The sequence below is a fragment of the Rhamphochromis sp. 'chilingali' genome (assembly GCF_963969265.1).
Source record: "Rhamphochromis sp. 'chilingali' genome assembly, chromosome: 12".
Classification (NCBI taxonomy): domain Eukaryota; kingdom Metazoa; phylum Chordata; class Actinopteri; order Cichliformes; family Cichlidae; genus Rhamphochromis; species Rhamphochromis sp. 'chilingali'.
In genome coordinates this window covers 20715637-20735579 of record NC_137939.1, presented here as the reverse complement: position 1 = coordinate 20735579, position 19943 = coordinate 20715637, and the positions used below count along the sequence as shown (strand labels likewise).

The 19943-nt window shown below is 41.7% G+C and overlaps 1 protein-coding gene across 2 annotated transcripts; it reads right to left on the bottom strand.

Moving 5' to 3' along the window:
- Positions 1-10098: 10098 nt before the first annotated feature.
- tspy (testis specific protein Y-linked) lies at positions 10099-19555 on the bottom strand. 2 transcript variants are annotated; one of them, XM_080898381.1, is made up of 8 exons: positions 18142-19554; positions 17959-18036; positions 17765-17876; positions 15053-15207; positions 12311-12387; positions 11970-12148; positions 11726-11773; positions 10099-10461 (listed from the first exon to the last, which is right to left on the bottom strand). In XM_080898381.1, the coding sequence occupies exons 1-8, from the start codon at positions 19108-19110 to the stop codon at positions 10415-10417; spliced, it is 1665 nt and encodes a 554-aa protein (XP_080754507.1). In that variant the 5' UTR covers positions 19111-19554; the 3' UTR covers positions 10099-10414. The 2 variants fall into 2 exon arrangements, with proteins under 2 accessions (XP_080754507.1, XP_080754508.1); XM_080898382.1 differs by lacking the exon at positions 11726-11773 and having other exon boundaries at positions 18142-19555.
- Positions 19556-19943: the final 388 nt, after the last annotated feature.

Sequence of the window (19943 nt, the reverse complement as noted above, 5' to 3'; positions counted from 1 at the left end):
GAGTAACCAAACCTGAGTTAAAAGTTAAACCAGAGAGAAGTTAAATGTCCTACCTTTGATACCGGGCTTTCAGATCCCAAACTTGCGGGATGTTACCGCTGCACTCCTCGCGTTTTGCGCCTCGGAGCTGAGCTGGAAAATCTCTGTCAGCAGCTCTGCGCAGGCATAAAACAATCCGATAGGTTTGCTAATTCCTCTTCTGAGGAAAAACCGAAGGCTAATCGGTCGCCATTGACCAAAGGCATTCACTCAACATATTTTTTTTAAAAAGGAGGAGGAGAAGGAGGAGGGGGAAACAACTAATCCTTTAACGCCTTTTCCACTCTTTCCAAAAAAAAAAAAAAAAAAAAGAGAGAGAGAGAGAAAAAAGTTTAAACCTGGATGGCAACAACCATCACCGTGATGTGATCGAGATGTTGGTCCGCTGATCCGTAAAAGTGAGTTTGGAGGTGACTGAGTGAGATTCAAGTGACCAGGTGCAGGTGTTGGGAGAGTGTATGCCCCGCTGTCCTCTCCCTTCTGTTCTTTCCCCACCCAGCCTTCGCTCTCCTGTTGGCCCACAGCAGCATTGGACCAAACCTCTTGGTACACCATATGGGTATGTTAACCCTATCACTGCTGCTGAGTTAAACTCACTGCTCCACTCTGCTGTAAACTGCAACTAATCTATATCAGTCTAATTATTTTAGAATGCTTAAATTATTGCGTATTTTATGGAAACTGTGAAGGGCATACAGTCACTGTTGAATGTTTTTTTCTTTTTCATTTTTAGTTTCTTTGAGGCACCAGAAGGGCCACAGACTATTCTTACACATGATGCAGGGACTGAAATTTACTATTAAGCATCTAGGAGTCGGGTCTGCTACTAGGACAATGTCACCATTACTTTTCAGAGCCAGGTCAGCCAAAAAAGATTCCAGGGATTCCTCTCTGGCTGGCTCCAGCGCTCATGACAACAGTGACAAAGCAACCAGAAAGGGGGGGAGGACTGAATGTAAAGGACATCCATCCTTTTAACGGAGCCTTGAGCTTGAAATTAAAACAGCTTTTAGGGCGCCTCTCATCATTGCCGGCTTTGTGGAGAGTGCTGATGCAATGTGGCGCACTAAAGACACAAAAGCAGACAGTGAGTGTATTCTGAGCAACAGCCCTGTAAGACAGTAAAATAAAATAAACCCATGAGGTGATGTGGTGTGCCAGTGTGTAAAAGGTCACATGGTGGGGGCAGTTCTTGGCAAAGCCTCAGAACACTCTAATCTTCAACGCTTAAATCTATCTTTAATGCACGTTTTCTGGTTTGATTCCTCATCACACCAGCAGAGTATGTGAAATCACTGACCTTATCAGAAGCTGGGTATCAGCCACATGTGATCTACAGGCGGCAAAGTGTGTCAAAATGTATCCAGGAGAGCGCCTTTGTTTCCTGCCCCACTGGAGGCATCCTTCTGTTTCCAGTTGCGGAAATGACTCATGACTGTGTGCCGGGTTCAAGTTTCCATGTGCTCTCAACTTTGGCCATGGACACCAATAAACTGACCAGCTCCACCCTTCACAAGCACTCATTAACGTCATTTGTACAGTATCTTTCACTGCATCATCCTGTGTTCTTATCTCCCCAGCATTCATACACTGCTGCCTCAACTTGCTAAAGTCATAGCAACAGCCCCTCACTGAGTGTTGCGGTTGGTATTTTTGCTCTGTGTACGTGAGTCTATCCCTGTTAACTCCAGCATGATGGATGATTTTGTTGGAGACAGACTGTAGGATTAGGAAACAACATTGGCTGGTTTTCTGGTCCACAAAAAGCCCCCCCTCAAGTGGCTCTTCTTCCCTAATGGATAGGTAATGTGAAATGTGAGGTAGACATTGATCCCTGTAGGCCAACCAAAAACTCCTGGTGAATCCTGGGACCTCAGACCCATCAATCATTTCCAGAGCCAGGGTATTGTCCCCGCAAGGAAAGACAACCTATTATTTTAACCCCCTGATGGGTTTTCATGCAGTGTATTGATGAACTGAAGAGTGTCTGAACATGCCAGCGGCTCTGGGGCATGTCCAGGGCATCACCATTACATGAAATCACCTTAAGAAGAAATTATAGGGTAGAGAAAATAAGACTATAAGACATTCACAAGAATTGTTTGCCCTGTGTTCAGTGACAAAGCTTTCCACGCAGATTAACAAGCCTTGCAATTATTATCTTACAGGTCCGAAAAAATGTAAACATCACAATGGATGAAAAGAGAGCAGGTGCTGTGCGACACTCACGAACTTCACACACCAGTGATTATCAAAGGAGAACAACTTTGGAAAACATCTTTGACATGAAGGGTGCATACGTGGCGCACATTCCAGACACAGCCTGCTCACCACACAGCGGATTGGGAATGAGGTGAGTGCAGACTTTTAGTGCAAACACTCTACAAACATAATGTAGCTTCGGCTTCTTTGAGATGGAGCACCGTCTGCAGTCGTCCAACATGCCACGTGTCTACAGGGCCAGCCAGCCCGCCATCTGCCTTGAAGACAAGACTGGCACTTTCCCTTGTAATAAAACGCAGCTGGGAGATTCAACAGCTGCTGAAGAGAGCTCTTTCCAAATAACAAGGGGTATGTGCGTGCGTGCGTGCGTGTGTGGTTGGCAGGGAGGGTAGCTGTATTTCAAAAGAGGATAGTGAGGATGTAAGCAGATGAGTGCAAGCACAGTCCCCGTGTCTTAAAAGGTAGACCTGTCAGCACTCTTTGAAAAGTCTTTGGTAATAGCTGGTTAATGGTTAAGTGTCCCAGTGGGAGAAAAACAGTTCAAAATGTTATTTGTTTTGAGTATTTATGACTCGAGCTCTATCTTAACCTGTGCCACAGACATTGTTTGCGCTAAGAGAATTAGTGAAAAATGTGGCAAGCTGAACAAAGTGAGAATACAGTGCATGCGGGTCTTTCTTTGACAGATAAATTTGTATGCCGGCGCACATGCATACAGTGTGTGCATGTCGGCACGGAGACACAAACTCGCGCGCGTTCGCGTCTGCTGCTCGAATTGAAATTAAATTGATTTCTCTTATCTCCGTCCACACCCTTGCTCCCTGCTCTCTTCGCACATATCCTTGAGACACCAGACTCCAGGTGAATTTCAATGTCAAAGACACAAAAGGTAACGCAGAAGCTGCAATCTGTTCATTCTGTCAAGAAGTTGTGTGTGTGTGTAGGTGTGCGCGTGCACTTGTGTGTGTGTGTCTACAGTACGTGCAGTGTGATTGGTTGGGGATAGGCCTATTCATCTGTCTGGTGTGATCGTGGCTCTGTAACTGGGCCTAGGCGTGAGTATGCACTCTGTGATCTCCCAGATAAGAGTCATCCATCTGCTGTGTGTATCTGTCAGGGCCCGGGCAGCCCTGCTTATCACTGCACTCATCCATTTCCCTCAGTCATACTCACTCCATTCTCTTCTCATTTTAGCTGTTCTCTCTGCTGCACTACTGAAATGCTGTGCTTCATCTTGATTATCTGATGAGCAGTGGATCCCGCTCGCGTTAAAAACCCGAAGGCGTGTTTATGTGACGCGCGGCTCCTGCAAGCGTGCGTGCACCCCAAAGCGTGCACATCGAACGCAAGCTTCGCAAACAGCACTACAAGACCTACATTTGCAGACACACACTCACACACAGGTAGTTGTTATTCAAGGAGGCCTATCTCACACCGTCAGATTATCCACTATTGATGAGCCTCAGAGAGCAGCTCATGCCCCTTTTTTGTACACATTGCAGGAGAAAAAAATAACCTCCCCCACTTTAATCACAGATGAGGAATTAGCTCCCGTGTGTTGTTCTTTCATTTTTTTTGTCACCGTTAATCGGCCTGAGATTCTTAAGATGCACTGAAAAAAAAAGCGAAGAACATGAAGCAGCATGACAAGATGATTTGTGTACAGTATCAACAAGAGCTCAACCCAGGGTAGTGTAGTTTACGCCGGAGAATCCATTTAGGATTTTGCCACCCCACACATAACAAAGGCTTCACAGACTACCCTCAGACCACAAAGCAGCCTGAGGATGGTTTTACCCTCCCAGCAATCTGTACTTAGTTTGTCACAATCAATATTGTAGGAACCAACCTCATTATTAATTCATAGTCATGAAAACATGTGGTGCTCTGAGATAGGCCAAAAAAAACTACTTCAAAGATGAGACAAACACTGTTTCACATGGGATCACTTCATGTGGCCATAATGTGTTTCATCATCAGTATTAATAGTATAGGCCCATCCTAGACCGCATACCCCGGGTGCTGCTACAACAGGACAGGTTTTCGCTAGTGGAATATTTATAGCTGTGCATTAAAAGTGGAATCAGGGGTTTAAGTGTACCATTGCAACAGCACTGCTGGTCCTTTGTCTGGGCCTGTCCAAAAATGTCTTGCCCGTGGCTATTTGCAGTGCTACATTTGAAATGTCAGTGATAACAAACACTGCCGTCAAATCAAAGTTGGAATACAATAAAGAACAGCTGTATCTCAGCGGGTCTTCTTTGATTCTTCCCGTCAAGATGCAAGTGCTGCAGCCAAACATATCTGAGATCACTTTAATAAGTCACACATCTATAACTTATTAGAAGCGGTTCGTGTTCGTGTGAGACAGCTGAGGGAAGACTTAATCATTTCTCATTTCTACACACCTAATAGCCTAAATGCTGCTGTCAAATTTGGCTGTTTATGAGATATTAGATTCACTCATTAAAAACAAAAAAATTGACAGCTATTCTAACAATAGATTGGCTTAACCACACTGCCATCTTGTGGCTATTTTATTATCATTATGAAATCCTTTGTTTAACTCTTTCCACCTTGGAAACTTACTAGAGGGCAAGCCTTGTTTCTATGAACTGAGTGATTTCTGTCTTGTTTTAATGCTACTTAAAGAACAAAGAGGCTGAGTGTGCATCAGAAGGTAGTGAGGGTGATCCCTGTCTATGCAGTTTATTGGGACTACTCTTGGAAAAACCCAGAACCTATTCTAATGGTTATAAAACCACTTTTTTATTAATGAATACTGAGTTGTAAAAGCTCATCTTTAAAGGTACAGGAGAGGTGATCAAATGTTGTCTTTATGGAAAGAAGAGCTAAACAGTCTTATTGAGATCTGGAACCTTTTTTTAAAGGCAGACTGATATACAATAACCTCAGTAATGTGCAAAAGTTTTGGACCACTCATCATTTCTTTACACTTTGTTTCTAAGCAGCCAGGCGTGCTTGTCATTTCTAAGTTGGCCTTGAGCAATAACACCACAATTTCTGAAGGTCTCTCACAGTTTTTCTTTAATAGTATTTTGCACCACCAAGGTGTTTCTCAAAGAGCTGTTAGCTGAACACTTGAGGAAACTGGACAAGCGATCAAATCAATGATGAATCCAAATGAGATATTTTTGGTTCACTATGTACAGAAGAGATCAAGAGGGAGAAACAACAGTGAATGTCTCCATCAATCTGTAAACATGGTGGAGGCTCCGTCATGGTTTGGGGCTGCATTTCAGCCAGTAGTGTTGAGGATCTCTTCAAACTTGATGGAATTATAAATACAGAAAAGTACTTATTGGGAAAGTGTCAGTGGCTTCAGTCGTGGATTGGCCTCCCTAGAGCCAGTATCGAAATAGTGTGGAATCAGACTGAAAACAAAAGACAAGCCAGCTAACATCCAAGGAAGAGCTTTGGGAGAATTTTCCTTTTTGTACTGTATTTGCATGTACATTTGCACATTTTCTTGGCAAAATGCAAAGAGGGCAATTTAAATCTTTTTCTCAGAAGTGTACTTGCACAACAATACAGGCACACAAACACAAAGAAACACATTATACATGGTCAGAATTAAAAGCAGGTGCAAGTGTGTCACCGAGTGCATTTGTATGCATCAGAGGATCTGAACCCAGATGTTCCAGGCTCGATGTGAATAAGAGGAAGAGAGATATCCAGTGACTAGATGTTGTAAATATTACATATTTATGTTTTTAAGATTTTTTTTATTGCGTAGTGGGGCAGTGAAGAGGAACAGGTAAGTGAGGGGTAAGAAAATATTTAAGAAGCCAAACACATAGCAGCAATTAAATACATTTAGGTATATAGATATGATCAAGACGAGGATCAGAATGGTGATTTAACCCTTGTATGGTGTTCGGGTCTGTGAGACCCGTGTTCATTTTTCTTCAAAAGAAAAATCAAACAATTAATTATTTTTTCACGTGTAAATGTGTTGTGTCTTTCCACTCACTCCACTTGATTATAACTGATTTATTTATAACATTTTATATAAAAGAAAAACGAGAAGCACATTAATTCATAAATGTGATCTAACAAAGGTAAAGGGAAAAAATTAACCATGTTTGCTGTTCATATGTCTTGTAATTGGGATGAAGTAAACATCTGTTGAGTAATTTAACGTAAAATTGTTTGATAGTGTTAATTTGGAAAGCCAAAACTCTAGCGGGTCCACCAGACCCATGAACACTGGCTGAGTAACAAAAATACGAACACCACACAAGGGTTAAGTGATTCAAGTGAGTTGTTAGTGGCAGATGGGCTGGTCTGATATCTGAAATTGCACATCAACTGGGAGTTTCCCACACAACCATCTCTAGGGTTTACAAAGAATGGTCTGAAAAAGAGAAACGATCCAGTGAGTGGCATCTTCCACTGGTGAAAAACTGGTCAGACAAGAATGGCTAAACTAATTTGAGATAAGTGCAACTCCTGTCAGCAGAAACAGAGAAGTGGGTGCTACAAGTGCTACAATTCACACAGAGGTTCACCATAAATTGCTGAATAGAAGACTAGAAAATGTTGCCTGGTCTCATGAGCCTCAATTTCTGCTGCAACATTTGGACGGTGGGGTCAAAATTTGGAGTAAACAACATTCACCCCGCCTTATATCAGAGGCTCAGGCTAGTGGTGGTAGTGTCATGATGTGAGGGGTGTTTTCTTGCCAGACTTTGAGCCCCTTAGTAACAACCGAATACTGTGTAAACACCACAGCATACCAGGATATTTTTGCTGAAAAAGTCCATCCCATTTTGACCAAAGTGTACCCATCTTCTGATGAGTCGCACCAAGTAAAAAGATCTCAAACTGGGATCTTGAACACGATAAAGAGCTCAATGTACTCAAACGTCCTCCAGAGTCGACAGATCTGAAGCCATAAAGAGCACCTATGGAATGTGGTGGAACGGCAGATTCAGATCACGATGTGCAGCCGATAAATCCACAGCAACCGTGTGATGCTATCGTGTCGATACAAATCAAAACCTCTGGGAAATCTTTCCTGCACCTTATTGAATCTGTGCATGAAGAATTAAGCCAGCTTTTAATGCAAACAGGGGTAAAACCGGGTACTAACCAGGTATACCTAAAGAAGTGGCCAGTGAGTGTATATTTGGGCATAAACTCCTTTTTTTTTTCTTTTTCTTTTTTTTTTTTTTTTTTTTAATAAATAGGACAGGGGGAATGAATGAGAGAGAGAGGGGGAGAGAAAGAAAGAAAACCAAAGGGGAGAAGAGACGGTGAGAAGGGGGGGGAAGAGAGAGAAAAAAAAAAAAACTCCTGGGTCACCTGTATGGAGAAAAAAAAAAAAAAAACAAACAAACAAAAACAAACAGAGGAGACAGCAAACAACAAAGAGCAACATAATAATAGAGAAAACAAAGCACCATCACAATAAACTAGCTAGTCATAGATATCAGTATTTACTAAGTAATAAACGATATTGTGCAGCACGCAAGATAGACAGCGCACAGTGTGCTTTGAGGCAGCAGCCAAGAAAGCTTTAGTCCGCGTCTGTGAATACCCATGTGTGCATACCTGTGTGGATCAGCATGCTTGCATTCCAAAGGTTTCTCCATGTAATGATCTGCTAGGGAGTGTGGGGGGGCCACAGCCCCGTCCTCCAGGGTGTGAAGCGGGTATGGAGGAGATCAAAACTCCAGACATCCAGAGGCCCCCAGAACACAAGAGACCATGGAAGACCAACAGAGGGGCAGCCGCGCCACTGTCCCAGTAAGAGCTGAGGAGAGTCCCAGATGAGGGCTCGCCCAGCAGCCGCGGAGCAGAAGTCAGGGGGAGTTGCAGTGACACGCCCGTGAGCTCCGCCGGCCCCCAGCTGCGCCTGAGTGACCGAGCCCTAGGCCGAGAGGCCGGGGGCACCCCACCTCCAAAGGGGCCCGAGCGAGCCCCAGGCCCCGACAAGCGGCCGCCAAGGAGTGAGCCGGTGTGCACCCGGGCATAAACTCCACAATAGATAACAAAAATTTTCTCTAGCACAGCGGTCCCCAACCGTTTTTGCGCCACGGACCGGTTTATGTCCGACAATATTTTCACAGACTTTCCTTTAAGGCAGGGATCTCCAACTCCAGGCCTCGAGGGCCGGTGTCCTGAAGATTTTAGATATCACCCTGGGTCAACACACCTGAATCAAATGATTAGTTCATTACCAGGCCTCTGGAGAACTACAAGACATATTGAGGAGGTAATTTAGCCATTTGAATCAGCTGTGTTGGATCAAGGACAAATCTAAAACCTGCAGGACATCGGCCCTCGAGGCCTGGAGTTGGAGACACCTGCTTTAAGGTGTTGCAGGAAAATACAACAAAATAAAACCGGTACCGGTACCAAAAAAAAAAAGATGATTTATTCATAACACACGGAAAAAGACCCAGGGAAACAGAGTTAATGATAAAAACAATGAAAAATAACGATAAAAACCAATAAAACCCCTGAAAACCATCCATGTCACACCCGAGCCTCAACTCTCGCGGCCCGGTACCAAACGACTCACACATCGGTACTGGTCCGTGGCCCGGGTGTTGGGGACTGGGGATCTAGCATATGTCAACCACACAGACAAAGTGAAACAACTGTCTATTTTATTAGGTCTGAGCAAAAACTTGACATTTATCTTTAAAACAAAAAAAGAAAAAAAATTACCCAAAACAACAAACAAGTAGGTATCTGTAACTACAGTGTTCTATAAAACACAGCACACAAAATATAACCTTCTGATCATGTTTATGAAAAACCCTCCAGATTATTTGATAAATTTATCCATGGATTAAACATGTTTTGCCTTATCCAAAAGACAACGCAGAAGTATTATTTACAGGTTCCTTGCTAAGAAAAGTAAGCAATACAAATACTAGCTTTGTTACAGTGCACCCCATCTGTTGCTGTGAATTTAACATTTACTAACACTGTGCGCAGAAAATTACTCCCCCCCCACACGGCCTTGTAAGGAATATAATCACTTCATCTTATATTTCGTGCTCACAGGCATGCCATAATTTGGATTTGTAGAAAAACAAAGTAATAAATACCATCATTTTAAGCAGATAACACAAACCTTAAACACGTTACATTAGATTAAACCTTCAATGATTTAGAAAGTAAATTTCAAATTAAGTTAAAATCTAAAAGAAAATCAAATATCAAAACTCTTCTTACTCAAGGAGTGCTTTACAAAAATCCACAAAAACGTCAAACTACGCAATGATTTTAAACACCAGAGATGGTTTACAGACTGCTGATGGAGGCTGGTGTGTAGCAAGACAGGACACGTAGAGTAGGGGAGAAAGAAAAACCCGAAACAAAACACAGGTAGTCTATTAAAACAATAATTGTTCCTACTTACTACAGTAGAGTACACGTTTCTTTATACACAACCGACAATAACCAGAGTGTGTAAATGTCTGAAAAGTCAGCACGGTTCTTTCAACGCGACTACCGCCATGATCATCCCTGAGAACAAATTTTGGTTCAGTACTCAGTGCATCTAAAATGTACTGTAACTATATCAAATTTAAACTGTGACATATTTGCTTTGTCACATGTCGATTCCTAAAAAGCCCAGAAAACAAACAAACAAAAGAAAAGCCCAAATGTGACAAGATTGCTAATAAAGCCTCTGAAGGCTTCACTGTTATTTGAAGAATATGCAATGCAAAGTTTTATGCCACCAAATAGGGGCAATCAGAAAACTCACCTACACGCGTACAGGTTGTAGTACAATGCTCTTTAAATCGAAAAACAGTAGAAGAACCAGGAGGCATAATATGCCCAAGAATCTGCTTAGAAAAAAAAAAAAAAAAACAACTGCAAAAAGTGTATCAGAGTACATCAGAAGACACAGTACCAACTGTATAAAACAGAGGGGAAACGCGCTGCCTTGGCTTTGTTGTTACAGTTAAACCTGATTTAAAATGCTTCTGTGTGTTTATTTGTTATAAAAAAACAAAACAAAACTGGATATTCTGTGCATAAAAATGACTAACATCAGGAAGAAGGGTTTAATGTTTGCTGTTAGTCTTCACAAACCAAGCATTCTCTTCATCCTCTCGGTCTCTGGTCCCTGCGGTGACTCCTTCAAGCTCACGTCTTCTTCTTCTTATGCTCCCTCTTCCTCTTCTTCCTCCTGATCGCTGTCATCGGAGCCTACAGGACAAAAATCAGACGTCTATCGTTTCAATGGGTCACTTTAATTATCCCACAAAGCAAACTTTAAAATAAAAAAGGTGAATAAAAATAAAAAAAATACCATAATTTAAAAGAGTAGGAAAGAGGAAAAAGATTATGAATTGAATCCATGTATTGTTCATTCTTTGATTTATTTGTGTTTGGTTTTAAATATAGATTTGGGGAAAATGAATTTTCTTATTTTGTTTCTTTTCTGTTTTGAAACCTAAATTGAAAGGAAAGAAATAGTGATGTTTTTTTATTTTTACTTAAAAAAACAAACAAACAAAAAAAACCGCAGGTAAGCATGCAGTGAAAAAGATTTAGTTTTGCTGTAGTAATTATGGCTCTAATTAAATCCTATGAGAAATGTATTAATGAGCCTTTTAAAATTGGGAAAGCACTTAAGAAAATCACAGCTGGTATGGCTCAAGAATGTTTTATAACACTGAAATAGACCTTATATTGCCTTATTATCCCATCGCTTGTGGTTTCCAAAAGTAGGATGGGAGACAGAGCCTTCAGCTCTCAGGCCCCTTTCCTGTGGATCCAGCTCCCAGTTTGGGTTTAGGAGACAGACACCCTTCCTGCTTTCTAGATAAGGCTTAAACTGTTGCGGTTTGATAAAACTTACAGTTACGGCTGGATCAGAGGACCCTGAATTTTCCCTTAGTTATTCTCCTATAGGCTCAGGCTGTTGGGGGACTTCCCAAATTCTCCACTCCCCATGTAACCCACTACTCAAGTCAATAATGTGTCCTGTAGTTTCTTGTACCACCTGCTGTTCATCATATCCCTATGCTCCTCTTTTCTATCTTCTCCATCTGTGGATGCCTGCACTCTTCCTGAGCCTGGTTTTGCTGGAGACTAAAAGGGAGTTCATCCTCCCCACTGTCACCGTCCTTGCTCACATCATATTACTGTAGAGTCTTGACATCACAATATAAAGTGCCTTGAGATGAAAGTTACAGTGGAAAAAAACTGAGAAAAACTGAATTGTGTTGAAATTGCGCTCTTATTTTCATTATAACACTATAACAAAGTAAATACAAATATTTTTTCAGTCATGGTTTAAAAACTCAAATAAAACAAGATGTTTTCGTTGCTTTTCTGATTCAGCTTAAATAAATCAAAGAATGAAGGATACGCAGACTGAAATGCCACCCGCAGATTCAACAGCCTCCCACTGATTATTTGTGACAATGGTGAATTTGTAGCGCTGCTGTTAAGAGTGATGTCTTACCGTCGATCACAATCTCTCCACCATCCTCCTCCTCCCCTGGGCTCTCATCTGAGGAGGAGATATTTCTTGTCTATTCAGTTTAACCCGCATTACTCATACATTTAAATTTCAGCTACAACACAGCCCAGCGAGCTCAACACTAAATGGACGCAGACATCCATTTTCAAAATAAGCTAGAAGTGAGAATGAGCTTCTGTATAATGCGGGATTTGAACCGTTTTATCCATCCCGTCTTGGCACTGACCTGCACTTTGCCCTCTTTCCTCCTCTTCTTCGCCTTCCTCCTCCTCCTCCTCTTCCTCATCCCTACTGTTGCCTTGTTCAGCTTCACCAGCCTCCTCACCGGGTTCATCATCCGAGTCAGAGATCACAACACAGTCGTCTCCGTTGCCGTTGTCAGCCGTTCTAGCCCCCGTGCCACTACTGCAAAATTAAAAAAAATAAACCTTCACATTAACAGTAAACACGCTCTTTGTTTTGATGTGCAGCCCACTCAGCTACTGAGAATACTTCTGTATTTTACGGCTTACGATGTGTGTTTCTCCCACTGACTGTTAGTTGGTAGGATCTGTAAGTTTATTTTACCTGCCGTTCTCCCTCGGTTCCCAGAGAGGAGTGAGGTAGTATCTCAGAGGGTCTCGGTACAGGTCGTCCTTAAGAATCTGAAGAACAGCACAAATTTCATTTCAGTACATTTCAATATGTTGAGATGCACATGTTCAGTTTCACACACCATGTGCATTCCTGCCAGAGGCAAATGTTTGAATAGAAAACACACAATGCACCCCCACAGACACACACAAACACGTTTTCCTGATGGCATTGTTTAAGAATTTTCCTATTATAGGGCTTCCATCAGAAAATGTAACCCTGGCGGCTTTGGTCAGGTGGGCAATTTAATGTCGCGCTCAATTAATATGGAACTATTAATTCAATCTTTTGAGGCAGAGAAAAAAAACGCATTAACTATTAACTGAAGAGGGAGCAGCATTTGGGCCTCAATGCGTCCCTGCACACACAGCGGGTGATGAGAGAGAGAGAAAAACAACAGGGCATTCATTTCCCAATTTACAGCTTATACCAGTGAAAGCCCACTGAAGCACATCACTAACAAAGGGCAAAGCCTGAGCCAGCCATAAGTGAACAAATATGGACTTAGAAATGGTAAATCGACTGGTATTTTTACAGTGATTTCTACTCTTACTGAGCTCTGAAAGCACTTTTTCACAACACGTCACTTGGATCGGATCAGCTGCCAGTTGTGCTTGGCATGCAAAACATTTATTAATAATCGTTCATCTCTCAATAGTTAAAAACCCTCAAATCGCCAGTAATGGCAGATCAATATATTGATCCGCTTCTGCTCCATACTTACAGTGGCTTATACATTTGTAGAACATGTGAAAAAGCCGGTGTTTAAGACCGAGAGGAGATACAAGGCATCCGGCTTCAAAATCTGGCAAATATCCTGGCGCCATCCGCTGTGGCGACCCCATGTGAATAACGGAGCAGCCAAAAGAAGCTTAATCTGTCACACTCACAAGCTGATTGATGCTTCAGATTAAATTTGGGGTTGCTCAAGGACACTTTGACATGGTGGGAATCAAACCACAGAGCTTCAGATTTGTAGATGGCCCACTGTGCCCATAAGGCCTCTTTCCATTAGTACCTACTTGGATCGACGGGTTTTCTGTTACAATTGAGTACCACCCAATGTGCGAGATCGTTGTCATAGCAACGTGGCTGAACTTCCAGCGATGTAATTAGTATGCGACATGAACGCTACAATCAAGGTGGACGTCGAGCGGTCTGAGGCTTTTCATCAGACTCTGAGACCACCGTGTTGTTTTTGTAGCCATTTCCTTGTTTTCGGGGTTTTAAAAATGTTGGTTTGATTTTCGCGAACGAGACCCTCTCATAGCTCATTGATTGATGCCACTTACCAGCCAATCGGTGGCATGCAGTCTGTTGAAATTACCTTGGGTTGCTTGGAACCCCTTGATGGAAAACCCTGAAAACCGTGGCAAGCCGACCAGAGTAGGTATTAATGGAAAAGGGGCTTTAGTGACCTCATCAACTAAACAGGTAAAAGAGTATTTAGCTATAACGTATGGGTTGGCTCTTTATTTATTTTTAAAATGTCTTTATAGTCTTTTTAAACTGTTAATTTACCATTGAAGCTTTTGTATAAAAATAAATAAATAAATGAACGCACACATTTGCCCAGTGGTGGTCCACTTGATAGACACCCTGATTTTTATATCTGTTAAAAACAAACCAAAACAAAAAAGGAAGTGTCCTTATTGGGGCTGCGCAATTATTTAACATTTATTTTCAACCTCAATTTTGGAAATCAAGATTAAACTGTGTCACATTCTCATTTTACCCCTCTCTTTTCTTTACTTGTGCTCCATCCTTAAAGTCCAACTTTACTCTCAACCAGACTGTGGAAGCTTCAGTTCACTTCACATTTATCTAGTTCAAAAATGCAATTACGGTAACTGAAAGAGGAATTTCTTCTATTTTTAAAGGGTAATAAAGTCGCCATTTTTCCAAAGTCTGACTGTAATCATGTTAACTAAATGTGACATAATTGCTTCAAGCATTTGAACTCTGACCCTTTCAGCACACAGCTGGCACACCATGCTTGCAAATAATGATTGTCTAGCAAAATCTAATAATAGGTTAACAAAATACCTCTGAAACTGTTGCAGCCTAGTGGGTCTGAAAGCTTTCGAATACAGCAACACACATTTAAAACCAGGAGATCCTGTTAATCAAAGCTTCAAATAGAAAATGTTTTACCAAGTGAAAACAGAAACTGGAGCTCCTACAACACCGTTACTAAGTCTCCAGATCTTGATCCAGGTTGATCAGACACAAACATGTTAAAATCTGCACAGTAAATTCTAGTAAATCTGTTTTTATTTTTCTGTTTCGATCTAACCTGCCTGAAATTCTTTACCAGGCAAGGTTACTGTTTCTATTATTTGTTGCTGCTTACTGTTTCTGTTGTATTATTGTATTAAATGTTTGTGGTGGCTGCCGCTTGTCTTTATATTATATTAGGAGTACATTTTTTGCTCTTTCCTCTTGTCTTGAATAGTGAGTGTAATTGTCTGTCCAATTATTGTGTTTATTCTATTATTTGAATCATTTTTAAAAACATCTTGCCAAAGAACTGCACTTGAAAATTAGCCAGCTGACTAACGCTGCCATACTCACACAAATGTTGATCAATGTGTTGTCCTTATAAACAAATAAATAAAATTATACTTATCGATTTATTTTCGCTACAATCCAATATGTGGGTGTACTCTTTTGTACCTGTGCTACATCATCTTGTCCTGGGCTGCTGTGGTCACTGAACCAACTGAAAAACGTCTCATAAACACCACGTGAAGACTTCCTGGGTTCACTGTGGGCTGTCAGGTTGTGTCCACGATGCCATAGAATGGGGTTGGAGAACGACATGGGAGATCCTGAAAACATGAGCAGCCAGGATTAGAACATGATACTGAGGATATAAGCTTCCTGCTTGACATCACAAATGATTCTTTCTATTCATGTGCATGATGACAAAGAGTAAAACAGTTAAAGTAATCTCAGCCAATCCTCCATTTCATAATGCAACTGTGCTGTCTGAATACGGTGTGTGCCCTTCTAAAAGCAAGTTTCGCCACTCACCAGCCGTATTGTAACTGGGCTTTTATTTACATGAGTCCCCTAAATCAGTGGTCCTCACTTTATCTTGAGTGCCCCAGAAGCTGAAGTTCACTCTCGCATTCCTTTTTTTTTTTTTTTTAAATCAAACAGTAAAAAGGAACCCAAACTGAAATGTATTACTTAAAGGTGCAATAACATCAGCAAACCATAAAGATAAGAAACACAATACTTTACTTATCCCAAAGTTAGGAAGAAAAACATTAACAAACATTGACCTTAGTTTCATTTAGTTTATTCCACCTGGCTCACCTGCAGTGAACCTGTATCCTATAGTTTGAAAACCACTGATTTAAATTAACTTTCAATTTAAAAACATAAAACCTGAATGTACAGAATCACTGGTAAGATTGTGGTAAAACAAACAACAAAAAACACATTTGTTGTAACTTCTGCTGCCCTTTTGGCCAGGTCGCTCCTGGAAATGAGATTTAAATCTCAATGAGACTTTCACCTGGATAAATAAACAATAATATAATAATAATGCTTCACAATGTGACACTGACAAATTTGTCAAGTTGTTTGGTTTACTTGCAACTTCTCATTCCCATATATTTTATAGGCAGCTGTAGGGCTGTGCGATATGACCAAAACCTCATATCCCGATATAAGAATTCTATCATCCCAATAACGATATAAATCACAAAAATGTAACATTTTCTGTAAATTCTGTGAATCTCGGGCAGCTCGAATTGCGGGAAGCGTTTCCAGCTGGGCGTCGTGTACCTGGAGTCGAGTGTTTTAACAGATGCATGAAACGATACATTTTTAGACATAAGTTGTCACGGCCGCCGTTTTCTTTGTGAGTATTTATTACATGGCGTGCTGCGGGGAAAAGCCTGTTCTAATGTTTGAGTCTAAGGTGTATTTTTTTTTAGCACCTGGCGGCTCTTTTTTGCTTCTCATCCGTAAATACTGCACACTCTTTCATGCGATTCAGTTTATTTTGAAAAGTTTCAACAGGATCTTGAGCTTTATCGTGAAAGGTTTATGTGGAAAATAAACAAGCAGACACGCGATGATTTTACCGTCGTTGTTGCTAACGACAATGCATAAAAACAGTCGCTTGTCTGTCCATAGTGTGGTTATATTAAATATAAGAGAAAGAGAGAACTTTAAGAAATTAATATAGCCACTACAGGGACCATCAAAACGATCAAAAAAATATTGCCGTAAACAGTTTATTTTGCGACACCACGAAACAAACGATAGCGTAAAATGAAACGATAGATGTTTTTATATCATCATCCGATATATATCGTTATATCGAACAGCCCTAGGCAGCTGTTAATGAAAATTTCCCATTTAGTTGTCATTTTCCCTTCCAAAATATGACCGAATTGGGGGGGGAAAAAAGCAAAATTGATAACTCTACTTTTTAAGATTAACCTTATATGCTAGGGCTGTACTGAACCTCATTTTTCACAATACCAGTGTAAATTTTTAAATGATATTAAAATGTCATATCAATATATTATTGACACACCAATGGCATGCATTTACTTTCCTTAGCACACACTACAATGACTCAAGCCCAGACACATCTGAGAGCAAGAACTGCATGTTAGCCTCCATTAACCACTTTGTACCTAATAAGGGAGCTACCATATCAAGCTCCGACAAAGCACAGTGCTTTCCAAAACATGCAAGAAAATTGATCCCAGTAAAGGTGGAAACGACAAACTTGTTCCACCAGTTGACGCAAAAACACACCGTTCTACACAAACAGGCTATTAAGGCACATGAGGAGGAGATACTAGGAGCTGGTGATGTGTGACCTAAAGTAAACAAATGCCTCACGTAAGCACTGCAGGAGCACTTCCTAGCTGCACATAATGCAACTAGGGAGTAACCCTTTCCTATCATAAGTTCCTATGTGATAGGAAAATCAAATGGTGGATGCAAAATTACTCATGTAGTTGCACGGTGGTAAAAAGAGGGCTTTAAGCAGTCGGTTAAAAAGGTCGACCCAATATACAACATCCCAGGTTGAAAATGTGTTTTAATTATATTTTATTATGTGACAATACTGTGCATATGGTTAAGTAGTAGCTGTCCAACTAAAGTGTGGCAGTTATTTTATGCTTTTTTGGAGAAAACATTTGACTTATGTGGGATGAAAAATGCCCTTCATTTTGATCACACTAATAAATGCTGCAGCCTGCAAGCAGCAACCACTAAAAAAATGTTTTGTGTTTTTTTGTGCACTGTCAAAAATCGTATTACTGTATTCTCCAAAAGACTGATATAATTTTGAGGCTACACTATGCTTTATCTAATATCACTTGATTTTATAATCACATGTTTATTTTTTACCTCCCATTCCGAGGTGCAGCTCTTTCATGATGATGTTGTTCTGAAAGTAAGGGTTTCGTCTGAAGTGGAAGCGAATTCTGTAGCCCAATTTGTTATTCTTGAAAGACTCAATCTGAGGAAAAAGGTAGGAAAACGTGTTTTCTTCCATTCTACAAATATGCATCAGCTGAGATTGTGAGAATAAAATGTCCTACCTCAAGATCAGTCATGTAACTAAGAGCGTCTTCATCGGTCTCATCAATGTGAGCTGAGAGATGAGGATGGTTCAACAGCTGGCACATCGAAGTTACGAAAAAACAACATGACAAATTCACTTTAAATACTCAAACACAGCATGGCAATCGGTCGAGCGTTACACTTTCATATTTTAAGGATACAGCTGTCACCCAAAACCCAGGGATCGTTTTCGTGATAGAACTTCTCTGATCCAGATGCGGGCGCCGCTGACGACTAATCTTCAACTCCAGCCTCTGGTGAAGCCGGGCACTTTTCTTCTCAAGGGCTTCCAGCCTCATCTGTACTTGTGCCAGGAGAGCCACCGACTGCCTCAACTCTGGAGCCATCTTTACAGACACAATGGCACATTCGCCATCATCGTTTTCCTCATTCTCTGATGGGAAAGAGGAGCTCGGTGTGGAGGAAGAGCCAGATACCGATTCATCGCCCTCATCTGCTTCAGGCACATCATCTGTATCCTCTCTGTCAGTGCTATGCACAGATGTGGAGCTATCTGCTGCCGCTGCTTGTGTTTTGGAGCCAACTTTTGAGGACTGGTGTCCCCCGCGCTGTTTAAATTTACTCCCTTGTTTCACCTGCTTGGCCTTTTCAGATGAACAAGGAGTCTCTTGGCTGTCTTCTCCGTCCCCCCCTGTGAGACTGGCCAGCGCTTCAGCAGCTGCTATGGCAGCTGAGTCGGATTTGTCCAGAGGAGCTGTGGGACGCCGCTCTGTTTCTACTGTTTTCTCTGCTTTGTCTTTTGCATGAGCCGACTCCTGCTGATCCGAGGACTGCGGCTTGTCGGTGCTACTGCTGGTGTGGTGGCTGTCAGCGCTGGAGCTGTTGACAGGCTGTGAACTGGTGCCACCAGCGCCCTCTGAACCCTGATCTGCTTTCACAGCGGCTTGTTCCTCTTTGCCATCTTTCGACTGGCCCTCGCTCCCGGCTGCTTCTTTACTCTCGGCTTCACTGTCTTTGCAACTTTCAGAACTAACCCTCGTTTCATCTGGCTGGTCACTAAGTTTTGCGGACTTGCTGGGAATCAGGCTGCCTTCATCCTTATCGGGTGATGGACACCGTTTCCTCGATGCAGAGTCAGCGGACTGTTTGCAGTCCATCACTTCACTCATGCTAGCTAGCTAACAAGCTAGGTAGCTCGCAAGCTCGTATAAAATAAACTGAAGTGCAAATAACTGCACGACTGCGCTCGTTTCCGAGATAACACTTTTGGGGTTGACGTTGTGATCGTAGCTCAGCCTACATTCTCAATAAAGCAACAACAGGAAGCAGTGCTCGTATTTCTCTGCGGCCTTGCGGAACGCTGAAAATTAGCACGCTGCTGCTAAAGCTGGTTAGCTTACCCAATTCTTGCGTCCTCGCAGTCACGGCCGTACCACATGCTCACAAATAAAATCCTAACAAGAAACACTCGTTCCAGATAATCAAGCCCTGCCACGCTATATCGCCGTTAAGCCGCAATCCGCCTTCTTTATAATAGTTTGTTTTTGCATTATCCGTTAGCTTACTATCCGTGCACCGACGTGATAGAAAAACAATCCTGTGATTGGCTGTGGTACGTCGCGCTAAAATGTCTCGACCAATCACATACAAGGGTGTGTTTACACGGTAATCTGTAGCGGAGCCGCCGCGGGTTTACTGCGCAGCAAGCGCAGGGTCTCGAAAATCATTGCGACAATACTGGGAAACATATTTAAGTGTTTACACGACAGCAGTAAAAAGAGACACTTTACACCACGCTGAACAAATTATGTTAAAATGAAAATATGCATATTAGCCCACAAAAAACCCGCCAGATGTAAGCAAGGACTTGGCTTTGTTTGCATATGAAATCATCTGCGGTGCCCACAGTGGCTTGTGTGGTGGTTAACTGAGTATTGCAGAACGGATGCAGCTTGGGCCTATTCCAAGAGACGATTTCACACATATAGCCATGCATCATAGC